Below are 17,600 nucleotides of genomic sequence, written 5' to 3' on the forward strand. Positions count from 1 at the left end.
TGTTATTTTTGTATAATTTTAAGTAGAATTGATCAATAATTTAGTCAGCTTGAGCTAACATGATGATAATAATCATTTTTTTTAGGAAAACAACTTGACAACTGAACTGATTTTTGTATGTTTGTCACTATTCAACAGTATTCGGACACCCTTGGCCCTGCTGCCCCTGGCAATCATTTCTGTTATCAAACTTGTTGTCTCTATCAAAAGATTGGAGGATTTTTTGAACGCCGAAGAACTGACTACTCAAGAATTCAAATACCCCACCCAAGCACAAAATTGTATTGAGATAAAAAATGGAACTTTTTGTTGGGGTAGGGAAACTCAGGGAGGGAGTGGACAATGGGCTGTTTATTACACTTGTCCACAAAGTTTTATTAAGGCTTTCTTATTTGTTGGTTTAACAGCATTGGGGATTGATTGATTGATTCATCAAGTTAGTTATTCAAACGTTTCAACTACTAATTGTAATTTACAGATTGGGTAGTTTTATGTATCATAATTGGGGATGTACATCAATTTATTGGCCATTGTCCTATCCTTTTAGATCCCTGGGGAAACTGAGTCACATAGCGAAATAGAAGATAGTGATGAAGACAACAGTGCTAAAGCCGTACTCTCAAATATAAATCTTAGTATTGAACATGGAAAACTTGTTGCCATAGTGGGCCAAGTAGGAGCTGGTAAATCATCTCTTCTGTCTGCAATTTTGGGAGAGTTGGAACAGGATGGGGCTGGACAGGTGTTAAGATCTGGAAGTGTTGCGTATGTAGCCCAGCAGGCATGGATTCAAAATCTTACCGTTAAGGATAATATTCTCTTTAGTGGAACCTTGGATGAGGAACTTTACCAGAAAACGATTAAGGCATGTTCATTAGAAAGTGATTTTACACAATTGCCTGCTGGAGATTCCACTGAGATTGGAGAGAATGGCATCAATCTTTCAGGTGGACAAAAGCAAAGGGTAGCGTTGGCCAGAGCTGTTTATCAACAGGCAGATGTATACCTATTTGATGATCCTTTGGCGGCTCTGGATGCACATGTAGGAGCTGATGTGTTTCAAAATGTTATCAGCAATGAGGGTATTTTAAAGGACAAAACCAGAGTGCTTGTGACACATAACCTATGGGCGATAAAACATGTTGATAGAATTATTGTCATCCGGGATGGAAAAATTGCTGAGGATGGAACATATCAACAGCTTAGGAGTAATGAAGGTCATTTCGCAGAGTTTTTGAGAGAAAATACTAAAGAGGATAATGTAGATGACTGTGTGATAAAGCCTGAACCAACAAACAGCAATATTTCTGACATTGGTAAAGATGTTGGTGTAAAGAAAAGAAGAGCATCAACATATAGAAGAATACTCTCTGAAAATGGTTCTGTTCGATCCCGTACAATGTCCATTGCGTCCACACTTTCCTTGGAATCAGGTGGTGAAATACATTATAAAAATCTGCTACAAGAAACAAATCATGAAAATCCAGAACGAGATGTAGCCAGACTGACAGAGGACGAACAGGCTTTGGCCGGAAATGTCAAATGGGCTATTTTCACCAAGTATTTCAAGGCCTTAGGATGGATTACATGGCTGATAACTTTGTTACTATATTTCATCTGTCAAACGCTTAATCTTGGAACAAATATAGTTCTTGCCCAATGGACTGATGATGTAAATAAGGATGATAATGCAGTTAGGGATAGATATATGATTATATATGCTTCTATTGGGGTTACGGAAGGTGCTCTCTTGTTTATTAAAGAACTAACCCTCTACTTAGCATGTGTTAAAGCTTCTAGAGTTATTCATGAAAATCTTCTCAACCGAATGATACACAGTCCGATGGAGTTTTACGATACAAATCCAATTGGGAGAATTCTTAATAGGTTTTCTACAGATATTGACTGTATAGATCAAGCTATGCCATTTACTATTGATGACCTTCTTAACTGTGCAGTAGAGGTACTGGGCGTCCTTGTCATAGTAAGTTACTCAACGCCCTGGTTCTTAGCGGCCATATTTCCATTGACTGTAACATATTTCATTCTCCAGAGGTTCTACATCTCAACATCCAGGCAACTGAGACGGATAGAGATGATCAGCATATCCCCAATTTATGCACACTTCACTGAAACACTGACCGGAGCATCCTCTATCCGGGCGTTTGGTACCCAACAAAGATTTGTGAATGAGTCGGAGAGGCTGTGGACCAGAAACAGCAGATGTAACTGGTCCTCACTCAACTCCAACAGATGGCTGGGCATCCGGTTGGAAAGTCTTGGCAATGTTGTCATTTTTCTAGCGGCTCTGTTGGCGGTTATTGGTCGGGATAGTATAAGCGGCGGCACTGCCGGGCTATCTCTCTCCTATTCTCTGATATGTGTGGAGACTCTGAATTGGTTGGTCAGGATGGTCTGTACCCTGGAGACTAATGCCATTTCTTTAGGTAATATATGGTTGGGTCGTATATCCAGTTTGGCAGGATATCTGGCCATTTTCAATATCCTGCTGAATACTGAATATTGAGACTATCCGGATACTGGATATCTGGCTGATTATTAATGCTAGATGTCCAGTACTTTGCCAGATATTGAACGTTGGCCAGATACCGGATATCCGGCATTAGAAATCAGCTGGATATCCGGTATCTGGCCAAAAAAGTATTAGTCCCAACCCTAGTAATATACCATATTTTATGAAGTAGTAAGGTTTTTTTGTCTTTAGGCTAAGATTTTAATAATTCTTAAAACCATTAAAATCTCCATTCTAAGGAAAATTTAAATAGGTCCTGTGATTGTGTTGGATGGGATGATTTTAAGCTATTTCTCTACTTTTCCTACCCTTTGAATACAGAGCTCCTGAATGCTAAGGGCGCAGTAATGTTATATCTTTTGACATCTCAACAATTATTGAACTGATGTGGTTCTTCAATCTGGGAAAGCTTTAGAAAATACGCGAAAAAATGACCATATTTATTTTCAGAGCGAGTTTTTCAGTACACAGACGAAACTATTCAGGAAATTATTATTTCAATATTTCAATAGGGAGGGAGGGGACAATGGACTATACATTATACTGGTATCCAAAGTTTTATAGATATAGAATATATTGACAGGGGAAAATATGTCATCAAATTAGCTTAACTTTGACTGGTCCTTTCCAAATTTCAAATCTACAGAAGGGGTTATTTTCTTTATCACCATTGGGGAATGGCTTGTGTACTTAAAGTTATTTCCCCGAATGGATGTTGAATATACGTGGATATATTGACAAGGGAAATTTGTCGTCAATATATACATTACAAGCGGCTACACCCCTAGAGGCCTCTAGTGGCACTTCAAATGTTTTTTTTAATAATATGTTACCTATCTAGGTTGCCTTCAAGTCACTATACGTAATTTATTTTTATATTTTTTTGTGATTTCTCTTGGGAGGGTGGTGGTCCCTCCCCCAAAATAATTATAAACATTCCCGGGACCTACATATGAGAAGCTACCCTGTTAAGGAGAACCCGATCGGTTCAGCGGTTAGCAAGATCCTTTAATACAAACACACAGACAAACATCCTGTTACTTTAATATACGGATTTATAGGTAAGTTCGTTCATCCAGTAGGAAGGGGATGGGCATCTTTATTTTTGCCAGCTGCAAGTAAAACTTTACCTGAGTAGATGAAAATTTGGTGCAACATCCAAGAAATAATATATAAAGAAGGTGTATTAACTTTTTTGCTTTTTATTTAAGATAGCTAGCCGGTTCTTTTAGTAAGTAGTAGATGTAAAATTTTTCATAGAATTCAGATATGCAATCGGTTTTTATGTAGACCTCTTATTTTTTAAGTAATTTAAGTTTTTAAAAAAAATAATTAAGTCGGTTTTAAGGTACTAAAACGCAACAAAATAAAAGAAGAAAATTGCCAGTATGAACAAAAAAAGTAAGATCTTTAATTTGACACCTTACTTTTAAAATTCTGTTGAGTAATTATTGAAAAAATCAATTTTTTTAACCTTGGTTTAATCAAAACTTTAAACCTAAACATTTTCTCAAACAGACAAAAACAATATGGGTTCATATATACCTTTAGAATCAGAAAAATATTACAAATCCATTCTAAGCAAAATTGAGAAAAAGTAAAAACTTAAAAAAATAAAAATGGCTTAAAATTTAATATTTTAACAGGCAACACTTAATTTTAACTATTAAACTAGCTAATCAAAAATCTCAAAAATTGACGATTCATGAAGCTTCACCTCAAAACTTAACCAATAGAATTGACAAAAAAAAGGATAATGTTCATACAATATATACAATAGATATGAAACTTTTTGACTCGAACCTGACTCTTTGTCTCTCTCTCTCCCTCCCTTGATCTCTTTCTTTCTCCTTCTCAATCTATCTTTCTCTCTCCCCCCCATCTCTCTCTCTCTCTCCCCCCCAGTCTTTTTCCCTCTCTCTTTCTCTCTCTCTCCCTCTCTCTCTCATTCCCTCTCTCTCTCTCTCCTTCCTTTTCTGTTTTTCTCTCTATCTATCTATCTTTCAATCTACCTCTCTCTCTCCCTCACTCTACCTCTCTCTCTCCCTCCATCTATCTCTCTCTCCCTCTCCCTCTCTCTCTCTCTTTCTGTTTCTCTATCTCTCTCTCTTCCTCTTCCTCTTTCTCTCTTCCTCTCTTTCTGTTCCTCTTTCTCTCCCTTTCTCTCTCTCCCTCATTCCCTCTCTCTTTCTGTTTCTCTCTCTCTCCCTCTCTTTTTCTATCTTTCTCCACTTTGTTTTGCGTTATTTATGTATGTTATGATTGAAATGATAATTGACTCTGGACACTCAGGAAGCTTCCTGGACAACAGCTAAGGACTCAGACCTGCCACCAGACTGGCCGCATTCAGGTAACCAAAAAGTATCCACTGGATTAGAACAGGTTCTCAGCATGCTATCCGCATAATATCCACGGACAGATGTCTATAACACGATACAATAAATAAATATGAAACAGCTGGGTCCAAAGGGATAAGACAATGGCTGATAAATTGATTGATATCCCCAATGATGATACACAAAATTAACCTTTCTTTAAATTCGTTTTAACACTCAGCTTAATGAATCAGCCAATCAAATTTCTATAAAAGTCCCCAAAGTTGTTAAGCCACTGAATAAGAAAGTCACTGAAGTTATTATAAAACTTTGGGTACTAGTGTAATAAACAGCTGATTGTCCCTTTCCTTCCTTTGTTGTCACTCTTGGTTTACAAAAACTTTTTCAGGCGAAGTTGAGCTATCAGAATTAACTACTGCATATAGAGACAACCTTCCCCCGGTTCTAAAGAATATTAATATCAAGATTAAGGTAATATTTACAGTATGGCCTTGAGTACGATTCATTTCTGCTGAGCTGGATCTTTAAATCATTTTAATGTTGAGCCAGATCGGGGTGCGCCGAATTTCAGCCAATCACAGCGCGGCATTTCATAAAATGCTGTGCTCTCATTGGTGGAAGGTTGGCTCACCCCGATCTGGCTCACCACTAAAATGATTTAAAGATCCAGCTCTGGATTAGAACCCGGTATGTCTGACCGTTCTTTTATGTTAAACTTTGTATTTATAAGTCATATAGAGTTTCTGGTAATGATTATAAAGTTGCTATGCTTTCGAAATTGTACCTAACTGTAAGAGGAATCATCATGACAATTTTAAAATCAGTAGGACAATTTTAACATGCCTAAATTAATAAAAACAGCTATCCGTTACATACGAATTGACTTGCCGACTTACTTATAGAAAAGGTTTGATTATAAAAATTTAAAGATTTAGTTCTTCTTATTGGAAGGTTAGGTTAGGTTACAATTTGGGTTGGGCCAGATATATATTTTACCGGATACCGGATACCAGATACCGGATATCCAGCTGATTTACAATGCTGAATATCCGGCAAAGTATTGGATATCCGGCCAAATATCTGGTAAAATTACTATGTTTTGTTTAGTCTTGAGAGAAGGTAGGGGTATGTATGTGGAAGGTTAGGTTAAATTAAAATTAGGGTTGATACCAAATACCGTATATCCGGTAGATTTATAATGCCAAATATCTGGAAAATTACCGGATATCCGGCTAGATAACTGATAAAATTACTGTGTTCTATTTAGCCTGGAGAGAAACTAGGGGTATGTGGAAGGTTAGGTTAGGTTAAAATTAGAGTTGGGTTGGATATCAGATATCGGATATCCGGCTGATTTATAATGCCAGATATCGTGTAACCAGCCGATTATCCTTCCAAAGCCGGATATCCGGAAAATTACTAGATTTCTGGTAAAAATACCATGTTCTGTTTAGCCTGGAGAGAAGCTGGGGGTATGTGGAAGGACCGGAGCTGGTAAATCCAGCCTTACTCTGGCATTATTCAGAATTATGGAGAACAGGAAATCCAGTAAAATTGTTATCACTTTATGGAAGTAACAGAATGTTTTTATGTATGTTTGTTTGTCTGTTTGTATTAAAGAATCTCGATATCTGCTGAATCAATATGGTTCTACAGAATCTCAGGTCCTGGGAAAGTTGGTAACTTTTTGGGGGTGAGGCTACCACCACTCTCCCAAGATTAATCGCCCCTAGAAAAAAAATATTCCCTATCGAATTTTTTTTTTAAATTTCTTTTAAAGATATAAAAATATACCCATTTAATTTGTTTTGTTTACTATTGAAACTTAAATGAAAAACAGGGGTATTATTCCAACCCCCTACTACATCAAGTGCCCCTAGAGGTGCTATAAGTTAAGATTTATGATCAAATCATATACAATTGTATTTTAAGTATAAATAACATTAATTGGAAAAAAAAACGCATTTATTCTTCAAAAAAAAAATAAGGGTCACTGCTCGCTGGTGAGGCACAAATCCTCCAAAATCACATTAAAAAAACTACAAAAAATTAAAGAAAAACTTATGTTAATAACTCTTTTATTATTTTATTTAATTTTTGTAGATTTTTTTATTTTTTTTTAAAGTTTGAAGCCTTTTTTAGCTAGTAGTAAATATTTAGATAGGATGAGGAAACACCAAAGAAACTGTGTACACAATCGGCAACTCAAATTCAGCTGACCTATTCATGTGATATACAATTTTGCTTGTCTATAAGATCTGGAAAAGTTCTTGTGGATGGGTTAGATATCTCAACTCTTGGTTTAAACAAGCTCAGATCCAGAATTACAATTATACCTCAGGTTATAATATACAGGGATCTAAAGGGATAAGACAATGGCCGAGAAATTGATGTACATCCCCAATGATGATACTTAAAGTTACCCCATTTGTAGATTACAATTAGTGGTTGAAACGTTTGAACACTCAATTTTATTAACCCACCAATCAAAATTCAATAAGTGTCCAATGTTGTTAAGAAAACTTTATTATACATTTTGGGGACTAGTGTAATAAACATCCCATTATCTCTTCTCTCTCTTTCTGCCCCCCCCCCCCTCTACTTTTTATCTTAGATGGAGAGGGTGGTAAGAGGAGGGACACTTGACTGTAAAGGGGGGGAGTTTTGAATACAACCATCTCGTAATCAATGTATAAAAGGGAACTTGGAATTCGAATTTTGATCTGAAATTTTGCATGAGTAATCCTTGGTAGGTCTATTTTCCCTAAATTGAACAAAAAGTTGAAAAAGTAACGGTTAAAGGCTCAGCCGTTTAGCCGTTTTAGCTATTTTTAGGACAAATCTGTCATAAATTGCATAGGAATCAACTTTTTAAAACATATTTTCTAAGTGCCATTTATACATTGATTACGAGATGGTTGCATTAACCCCCCACTCTTATTATGATACCCAGAGTTTTTTAATTCCGATATCTCATTCACAAGTTTAAGAGTTTAAGAAAACTAACGGAGTCTAAGCTTTTCAGTCTATTATATTGATATACTAAAAATGTCATTCTGTGTATCATCATTGGGGGTATAATTCAATTAATCATATACATTGTCTTATTTCTTAAGACATTTGTGATTATTTTGTTTATCATAATCGGGGAGGTCTATCCCTTTAATTCCTGACATTTTTTTATTTAGGATCCAGTTTTGTTCTCCAGAAGTCTCAGATTTAACTTGGATCCTATGGATGCCTACTCCGATCTAGGGAGCTGTCTTAAGTGCCCTAGCAAAATGGGGATAGATGTCACCTCTTTTGGCCTACCTATTCTATTGACGTCAGGATAGACCCAATCCCCATCTCTTTTCTAGGGTTTTTTTTTCCTCCCACCTCCCTTTCTCTTTCCTTTTCCCTTTCTATTCCCCTCTACTATGACGACCATAGAATAGGTAGGCCAAAACCGTTGACATCTATCCCCATTTTGCTGACCCACGATTGTGGCTTAACATCCGCGCATCCGCTTGTTGCCAGTGGAGTTGATAGGTTTAAATCTCGGGCCGACACTGCGTCATAACTAAAGATGTTAAAAATGGTTCCTACTACTGCTATGTCAGGTGGGCGACATAAGAGTAGGGGCCCATAAACAAGCGCAACACATTACCATGCACAGTTAGGAGTTCTCAGACAAAGGTCATGCAAGCAAAGGGTTGGTTGTCTGATGGATGTTACTTAACCTAATATCCTTGGGTGCTAGAGTATCACATCCCATTAGATGTGGATGATGCTCTGAATTCTCTAGATGATCACTTAAATCAAAGGAGAATCCTGCCCCTACGAGGTATAGTAAGTGTAGCGCATTAATAAATTATTAAATAATATAATGCGCACTCTGTCCCATTATTTAATTAATATAATTTCATATTATCCCGCTCTTACAAGGTTTGGTAAGTGTAGCGCATTAATGAATTAATAAATGATATAATGCGCACTCTGTCCCATTATTTAATTTATATAATTTCATATAATCCCGCTCTTACAAGGTTTGGTAAGTGTAGCGCATTTATGAATTATTTATTAATATAATGCGCACTCTGTCCCATTATTTAAGTTATATAATTTCATATAATCCCGCTCTTACAAGGTATGGTAAGTGTAGCGCATTAATGAATTAATAAATGATATAATGCGCACTCTGTCCCATTATTTAATTTATATAATTTCATATAATACTGCCCTTAGGAGGTAAGGTAAGTGTAGTGCATTAATGAATTATTTAATAATATAATGCACACTCTGTCCCATTATTTATTTTTAAAATACCTTCATATGACGTAAGGTAAGTGTAGCACATTAATGAATTATTAGATAATATAATGCGCACTCTGTCCCATTATTTAATTTATATAATTTCATATAATCCCGCTCTCACAAGGTATGGTAAGTGTAGCGCATTAATGAATTAATAAATGATATAATGCGCACTCTGTCCCATTATTTAATTTATACAATTTCATATAATCCCGCCCTTACAAGGTAATGGTAATGGTAATCCCCATTTTGCTAGGGCACTAAACACAGCTCCTAATCCTAGATGTAAAGAATAGTTTAGATCTAGCTGGGCTAGCACCTCTAGCTACACAACTAGATATGCAGGTAATAATTGTTTATTGCATCATATTATAGACAGCTTTCCGCGGATTATAAAATGAAACATTATATGTATAGCCAGTTTTTAAGCCCTGCATGACCAAAGGCCCGTACTAACAAAATTTATATTAATCTTATGATTTTTATTTTTGTAGTCATGTAAAATTGTCTGTAATACGATGCTATACATGATTTATCAGTATGGTATTTATTTATCCTATTGTATTACAGACAGCTTTCCACGGATATGAAAATGAAAAATTATAAGAATACAACCAGTTTTTTAGACCAGAGTGGCTGAAGGTCCGGACTATAAATTATCTTTATTTTTTTAGTCGTGTAAAATTGTCTGTAAAACGATGCTATACATGATTTTTCTGTATCGCTGGGAACCGGTTCTACTCCAGCAGATATTATTTGGTTTCCAAGCCATATTGGAAAATTGTATAAGCCCATCCCAGTACTTAATATTTGATATAAAGAATAGTTATTTCTCGCATCGTATTATAAACAGCTAGACATAGTTTTTTCGTATGGATGAGAACCGGTTCCTATCCACTGGTTTTGAATGAATACGAGAAAAAGATTTAGTTTAGTTTAGTTCAGAGAGTCGGGCTGAGCACACGCATTTAGCAAGCTCTCCCCCGCCCTACCCCATGTGTTAAGCTCAGTTCTACCTTCCCCCTCTCTCTCAACTAGTTCCCCTCTCCCCACTGCCCGTGGTCACTCCGCAGTTGGAGGAAAGGGAAGACACTGTAGCCAGAGGGCACCTCGTATTTAGGCCTGGCAATGTGTATGTGTTAACGTATCGGTCAATTGTTAACACAAAAAAAGTGAAAATAAAACATTAATGAATTAAAAAGTTTTTTTTTAACTTATGTGTAACCTAATCGCTTTAACTTAATGAACAATTTTTGGTGAAAACACTCTCAAATTTTTTTTTGATAATTTTATGATAATTTATCGGTCTGGCAACATTTTTACCGGCGCAAAGTACTCCCGACAAATAAGCTCTCCCATTGGCTAACATTTTTTCGCGTCCCACCATTGGTCAGCTGACCCACACTCACTCAGCACCCTCGGTTCCGCCATCTTCACTTCATCATGGCCTGTAGTACGTGTGACAACCCAGAATATTGGTCAAAGTTTAAAACAAATTTGGACGCTGCTTTGGATGTTAAGTTTAAAGAATACGATGCGAATATAGCTAAGGTAAGGGATGAGCTTATTCATAGTACTTTTGCCAGTCATAAAACCGAAATAAACGATATTAAATTGAGAGTCTCAGATTTAAATGTTAAAATTCAATCTATCGAAGGTATAGAAAATTTCGTAGATGCTAAATCTGTTGCAAGTGAACAAAAAGCGATTAGGACCACGATTACACAACAAAAAGACTATTTAAACTCTATTGAATCGTCGAGAGAAAATTTCGTCAAATTTCAACTTCTACAAAACTCGATAAGAGAGCAAAGGTGCCGCGATTGGAGTTGTAGAATAGTGAATTTTCAGCAGCCGTGGAGCCGTGAAAATATTACAGAGTTTATCATATTTAGAAACATTATAAGGCCCACCCTTGAAGCCGCTCTTAAACGTGGAGAATTAGAATATATTCCCTCACATTTTTGTGATATCGTCGAGCGTGCCCATATGCTCCCATATACAAAGGGCCAGATCCCCGTTTTTATTTTTCGTTTTATGTCTAGATCCTACCTCGACGCGTGGATGAACAATAAGAAGGCTGTGCTTGACCGTTACAACGCCGAGATCAAGAGGTTCAATCCCAGGAACAACGCGTCACCGGTCCCGTTCTTCCCCAATAGGTTAGTCCAGGCGAAGCAAGATATGTCCGACCTCAACAGGAAGACCATGACCTTTGTGTATGCCACAAACCAGATTTCGAGGGCCAAAGTCGCTGGCCAACATGTCCAATTTCAGCTCAAGAACGGCAGCCGCTGGATACGCTGCCTTAACCCGTTTGGCAAAGACCTGAAGGAAATGGCCCAACCCATACCTGGAAGCGAGGATTTTTTTCTGTCAGAGGCACCGCCTATCCTTTGTTTCAACAAGCTAGCGCCTGAGGAAAGGAAAACATTCTTCTCTAATCAGGCTGACTTAACAGAGGATGACTTCCCAAGACAGTTTAGTACGATCACAGCCCACCCTTCCAGCACGATTCAACATAATTTAACGTCTGCCCCTGCCCCAGCTCTTGGGGACCTAGCTGTGTTCCCTCCCATAGACTCTGCCGCAACCGTCGCAACCGCCGCACATACAGCCGTTGCACCAGCCGCACAGCCCACACAGTCAGTACCTGCCGCCGTCGCATCCGCAGCCGCCGCTACAGCTGATTTCACTGCCGCACCTGCCGCCGCGCTCACCGCCGCACCTGCCGCCGTGACCGCCGCCGCATCTGCCGCCACGTCTGCCGCACTTGCCGCCGTGTCTGTCGCCGTACCTGCGGCATCTATTGCCGTACCTACCGCCACACACACCGCCGCACTTGCCGCCACGTCTGCCGCATCTGCCGCATCTACACCTGTCGTTGACTCAGCACCTTCCGTACCTGTTGCCCCTGTCGTTGACTCAGCACCTTCTGTACCTGTTGCCCCTGTCGTTGACTCAGCACCTTCTGATCCTGTGGCCACGAGGGCCAAAGCTAGAGACACCGCCAACAAAGCTAAGCAAAGCAAAGCTACAAAGGCGGTAATCACATCATGAGGTTAAGTATCTTATACGTCGGAAAAAAAGGTACTTAACAAAATTATTATCATCATTTTTAAATTCATTTACAAAGTGATTTATTTCGAAAAACTTAATGTTTATATCCACGTAAACTCTATATTATTATAATATTAATATTAAATATTACCCAACTTGTTAGAACGCCAACATAGCATATTAATTTCAATCTATTTTTCTTATTTTTCTGCTGATTAGCATATAAAATACTTGGAACTTGTATGAAAATGAGTAGGGGGAACTAAACTAGCTTGAAATGTGTTGCCACCCCCAACACACACATAAACTAAACGCTATCGGAATAACCATAGTAAATATGGTAATTTTTTTCGCTTTAACGATAATATATTGTATATTACCTATTTTTATTTGTCCACTAATATCTACTGTGTTTCAGATGTCCATACTTGATGTTAAGACGATTCCTCCTGCGGTGCTCCTGGACCAGCTCTGCTATGACAAACCTCCCTAATGATCAGATTAACCAGGATTACGGTAACTTAAACGATAACATTGGTCTAAATCTTATGAATCCGATTTACGGCGACTACTTTAACGATTTTGAGAACGAATTCGGAATAAATTGCGTTTTTTCAAGTGAACAAGGTATCGTACAGAAACTGAAAACATTCAATGAAAACCTTCTCAATATTTTTAGTATTAATTGTCAGTCATTACATTCTAAATACAATGATATTGTCTCCACTGTAGACTTCTTTAGACAACATGATATCCACTTAAATGTTCTGTGTTTTCAAGAATTATGGCTGAATAAGGATGTAAATATGGATTGCTATGGAATTAATAATTACGATTGGCATGTTAAACTCCGCACAAAAAGTAGGGGGGGAGGGGTGGGTATTCTAGTAAGCAAATATTATAAAGTAGATAAACTATTTGATAAATTTTCATTTAAAGAAAATATTCTTGAATCTATTTGCTTAAAAATTTCCCACAATGGACTAAAGTTTTGCTTACTAAACTGTTATCGGCCACCCAATCAGAGTAGTGCTGAAATAGAAGAATTTTTTGAACTTTTTTTGGACCTGATTGATAGAATAGCAGCTTTAAGCATACCATACTTCATTGTAGGAGATTTCAATTTTGATCTTTTCAAAATAAATAATATAAATAGCAACTCCATGAGAATTATTGAGTCTTTTTCCTTTAACGGTATCATAAATACCGTTACCAGAGCTACTAGAGTAACTAGAACCACTGCAACCCTTCTTGATTTATTCGGGGTAGGTAACTTTATTCAAAACCTAATGTCTTCCTTTGTCTTAACTTCAAAAATCTCCGATCACTTGCCAATTATTAATTCATTCCGAATAGACAGAGTAAATAAACCCAAACCTCCAGATTTCTTTGAAAAAAGAGAATTGAATGATGAAAACTTTGATGCCTTAAACTATGCACTCTACCACACTAACTGGAATCACGTTTTAAACCAAGACAACACAAACATTGCTTATGATAACTTTATTTCAACCTTTTTGAGACTTTATAATGAAAAGTGTCCAGTTAGAAAAAAACGAAAAAACAAACGTACCCAGCCTCAGCAGCCTTTCATGTCAGACTTTTTATTGCGTTGTAGATTGCATAGAGATATTTTGTACAGCAACTTTTTAAAAGACAAAACAATTGAAAATGAAAGTATTTACAATGTCTATAGGAATAATTACAATAGGCAAGTGAGAAGAGCAAAGATTGAATATTACAGACAACAAATAAGAGATGCAAACGGGGATGGGAAAAAACTCTGGAAAACCCTAAAGGAAGTCATTGGGTTTAGTAAATCTTCCCCTGAGTGCACATACCTTCAAGTAGGCCCAAACAAAATTGAAAATGACCAAGAAATAGCTAATGAATTTAATCGTTATTTTAGTCAGATTGGGTCTTCCCTAAGGCCTGAAATTCCTTCCACCCCCAAAAATTTCTTTGAATATTTACCACCCCCATGTCAAGATTCCCTCTTCTTTGAGCCATTGTACCCCTTCAAGGTTATTAATATCATTCGTAGTATTAAACCTAAGCGTTCCACAGACATAAATGATGTCTCGATGTATGTTCTGTCTCGCTGTGCTGATACCATTGCCACTCCCTTAACACATGTTTATAATTTATCACTTCAAAATGGCACTTTTCCTGAAAAAATGAAAACTTCCAAAATAGTTGTCCTTCACAAATCAGGTTCACTCAGCGAGGCAGATAATCATCGAGGAATTTCACTCATTGACAACTTTTCCAAGCCCATTGAAAAATATGTCTGTGAAACGCTGGTTAAGTTCTTGGAAGATCGGTCTTTTTTTAGCAACCGCCAGTTTGGCTTCATGAAAGGAATCTCAACCTTTCACAATGTATTGAACTTAAGCACATTGATCACCCAAGCACTCAGTCGAGACACTTCCTGTATGGCCATATTTTTGGACATAAGGAAGTGTTTCGACATGATAAATAGGGACATCCTTTTTAGCAAACTGGAGAATTCAGGGATAAGGGGGGTTGCACTTGATTGGTTCCGTAGTTATTATGCAAATAGGAAACAGCGTGTATATTTTAAGGGCCTTTTCTCCTCCACAATTGAATTCATTATCATTGGCGTACTTCAGGGGTCAGTCCTGGGACCAATTCTTTTTTTGATTTTTATCAATGACCTTGTTTCATGCAGTGAAGAGATCCTAATCAATCTCTTTGCTGATGACGCAGTGGGCTTCATTGAAAAGCAGAATATTATACAATTGATCAACCTTGCAAAGGAGCTTGTCCCCAGACTGACCCAATGGTACAATGCCAATAAACTTCTTATTCACCCCCGCAAGACCAAATGTATGGTCTTTTCCTCCCCCCGTGAGATACTCACCCCCGCTGAGCTCGCCGCTAAGACCAACTTTGAAGTCTATGTAAACATGAATAATCATAACGAAAATGATGAGTCAAAAATCACTAAGTTGGATCTTGTGAGCGGTACCAATGAGGGTAGTATCAAACACTTGGGAATTCAATTGGACGAGAAAATGAAGTTTTCTTATCATCTTGAAAAAGTCTATAGCAAAGTCTCTAAAATAATTTATAGTATGAAAGTAATGCGTCATTTGTTGGACAAGAAACACTTAAAGCTACTCTATTCTTCTTATATTAAGTCGAATATCGAATATTGTTGTCTCCTGTTCACTGCCTGTCCTATGTATCTGTTAGCACCAATCATTAAGTTGCAGAAGCAAGCCATTAGAATAATCGAAAATTTACCTAGCAGAGCTCACACAGCTGAATTCTTTAAATCTAATGGCATACTTCCATTTAACCTGTTAATTGAATTCAATGTTTGTAAATTTATGCACGCCTATAAATTAGGCAATTTTCCCAAAATTTTCGAAAACACCTGGAATTTTGTTCAAGACAGACATACGTATGGCACTAGGAACAGGAACAACTTTGCTTACGAACCGGGCACCAATAGAAACTTTCTCCTGCACGCCCCTCTTAACTCTTTCCCAACTATATTCAACAACCTTCCACTTGAAATTAAACTAATTGATAATAAAAATATTTTTAAGAAAAAATGTTTTACTTATTACCTAAACAAGATTGAGTTTTAAAAAAGCAAATATTTTAAAAAAGCAAATATTTTATTTTTGAAATTAAACTGATTGATAATAAAATTATTCTCAAGAAAGATATTTTACTTACTTATTACTTACTTTCTTAAAAAAAAGCAAATACTTTATTTTTTCTCTTCCTCTATTTAACAATTTTTTGTTCTAACTAAGTTTCTATTCGTATCTTTAGCCCTCGACTTTTTGTAAGCACTTAATTTCTATACCAAAAAAATAATAAAACAGCATTTCTTTAACCTCAAATCTCAACGAGTAGGTTCCGTAGGAACCGACATACATACCTATGTATAGAGTAGCTTTAGCATAGTTTGTTTCTTATCCACTTTATTCATTTTACATTTTATATTTTGACTTTGACTTCTTCTATTATATTATATATTTTTTATCAAGCAACTAACGAATCGCGCAACCTCTACCTCTATTTTATCTAATAAAAAAATAACAAAGTTTTTTCATAATTTTGACCAAAAATATATTTATTTATTCAAATTTAGATATCGAAAATTTTGTTTAATATATGACTATCGCTGACTGGACTGGTTAAGCTCATGTAGTGGGCATAGCCATCTACTCGTCGTAGTCGCTGGAGTCATCGACGTCGTCGGGTTCCTGTTGGAGGAGCTCCTCCACAAGGTCCTGCTGGACGGTGACCAAGCGGTCCATGGTGGCGATGGAATCCATGTTGGCCTGGAAGGAGCGGGCGTACGTGGGCATTACTGAAATTAGCCTCACGACTAACCCATAGTTGGAGTACATCATGCGGAGGATCTCCTCATCGATGGCATCTTGGCGGAATCTCCTCCACATAAGTCTGTCGCCCTCGTACACGACGCCCATTAACCTCCTCTTGACCATAAACCAGAGGTCCAGACAGCGCCTGTCTACCCCCGGAAATGGGAGTAGATCAGGCACTGCCGCGAGGTTCAGCAGCTGCTGGACGCCGTGCACGGGTGCAGGATCATCGATTTCATCGCTTGAGTTCAACATGGCGATGAGCTCCTGCACCTGGTCTTGGAGGGGAACATCTTCTTCTCCTCCAGCCTCCTCCGGAACTTCCGGCGCCCCATCCGGTAAAGCACCTTGGCCTTGTCCAACTTCCTCTTCTTGATCTGACATTTCTGAGACAATTGAACTTTGACCCTACCCACCCCCATATTTATACCCCCCTTGTGTCTTAATACCATACATTATTCAATCTTAATTTAACTTATTAATTAATAAATAACTTTCCCTACTTCCGATTTCCCGCGTATTCCCCCTATGCTTTACAACCAATTGTCTCCCACTCTTCCCCCCTCCCCCTATTTTTCTCCCCCCCAGTATATACCAAACGATAGGCGCCGCTCCGTCTGTCTAGCTGGAAGTCACGGCCGCGCACAAACCACCCACCACTCCCCTTCTAGTTTTTTCCCCCCCTCCTCCCCCTAACCTGTTGAATTCCCTGACCCATCTCCCTTATTTTAACCAGTTTCTCACTTCACTTTTTTTTATGCTAATGAAAATTAATCCATAGCGAAATATTAACAGACATCCTATTACTCTATACATCCTTCATAAAAAATAAAAGTTCATAGCAAGATATCTAGGATTTATTAAACAAATCAATGAATTTATGATAATTTATGATATTTTAATACTTTTACTTTTTTGGATAAAACTAAACTGTATTATTCTTCAAAAACAATTTTATATTTCAATAGCCATATCAGTAACTTTTTGCAGTTTTTTTCTGTTGAT

The 17,600-nt window shown here is 37.4% G+C and overlaps 3 protein-coding genes across 4 annotated transcripts in view; 2 read left to right on the forward strand and 1 right to left on the reverse strand.

Moving 5' to 3' along the window:
• The window catches only part of LOC145307559 (ATP-binding cassette sub-family C member 2-like), a 24,335-nt gene extending 14,166 nt beyond the window's left edge, over positions 1 to 10,169 (forward strand). The window contains exons 2-10 of the mRNA XM_080150014.1: positions 548 to 2,447; positions 2,984 to 3,014; positions 4,822 to 4,883; positions 5,258 to 5,340; positions 6,324 to 6,407; positions 7,124 to 7,210; positions 8,058 to 8,120; positions 9,445 to 9,510; positions 10,101 to 10,169. Of these exons, the coding sequence (XP_080006140.1) occupies positions 548 to 2,447; positions 2,984 to 3,014; positions 4,822 to 4,883; positions 5,258 to 5,340; positions 6,324 to 6,407; positions 7,124 to 7,210; positions 8,058 to 8,120; positions 9,445 to 9,510; positions 10,101 to 10,169 (2,445 nt within the window). The remainder of the gene's footprint in view (positions 1 to 547; positions 2,448 to 2,983; positions 3,015 to 4,821; positions 4,884 to 5,257; positions 5,341 to 6,323; positions 6,408 to 7,123; positions 7,211 to 8,057; positions 8,121 to 9,444; positions 9,511 to 10,100) is intronic.
• The window catches only part of LOC145307558 (uncharacterized), a 125,374-nt gene that overhangs the window by 91,246 nt on the left and 16,528 nt on the right, over positions 1 to 17,600 (reverse strand). The window lies entirely within an intron of this gene.
• LOC145307162 (uncharacterized) lies at positions 10,105 to 12,767 on the forward strand. Of its 2 annotated transcripts, XM_080149515.1 has the most exons (3): positions 10,105 to 10,716; positions 11,211 to 12,255; positions 12,644 to 12,767. In XM_080149515.1, exon 2 carries the CDS (start codon positions 11,230 to 11,232, stop codon positions 12,223 to 12,225), a length of 996 nt encoding a protein of 331 aa, XP_080005641.1. In that variant the 5' UTR covers positions 10,105 to 10,716; positions 11,211 to 11,229; the 3' UTR covers positions 12,226 to 12,255; positions 12,644 to 12,767. The 2 variants fall into 2 exon arrangements, with proteins under 2 accessions (XP_080005641.1, XP_080005640.1); XM_080149514.1 differs by having other exon boundaries at positions 11,211 to 12,767.

Source organism: Acartia tonsa, chromosome 15 (genome assembly GCF_053477335.1).
Source record: "Acartia tonsa isolate MP-2025a chromosome 15, ASM5347733v1, whole genome shotgun sequence".
Taxonomy (NCBI): domain Eukaryota; kingdom Metazoa; phylum Arthropoda; class Copepoda; order Calanoida; family Acartiidae; genus Acartia; species Acartia tonsa.

Excerpts from the sequence above, each read along its gene's own strand:
- LOC145307162 (XM_080149514.1), top strand. The coding sequence starts at position 11,230 with ATGAACAATAAGAAGGCTGTGCTTGACCGTTACAACGCCGAGATCAAG.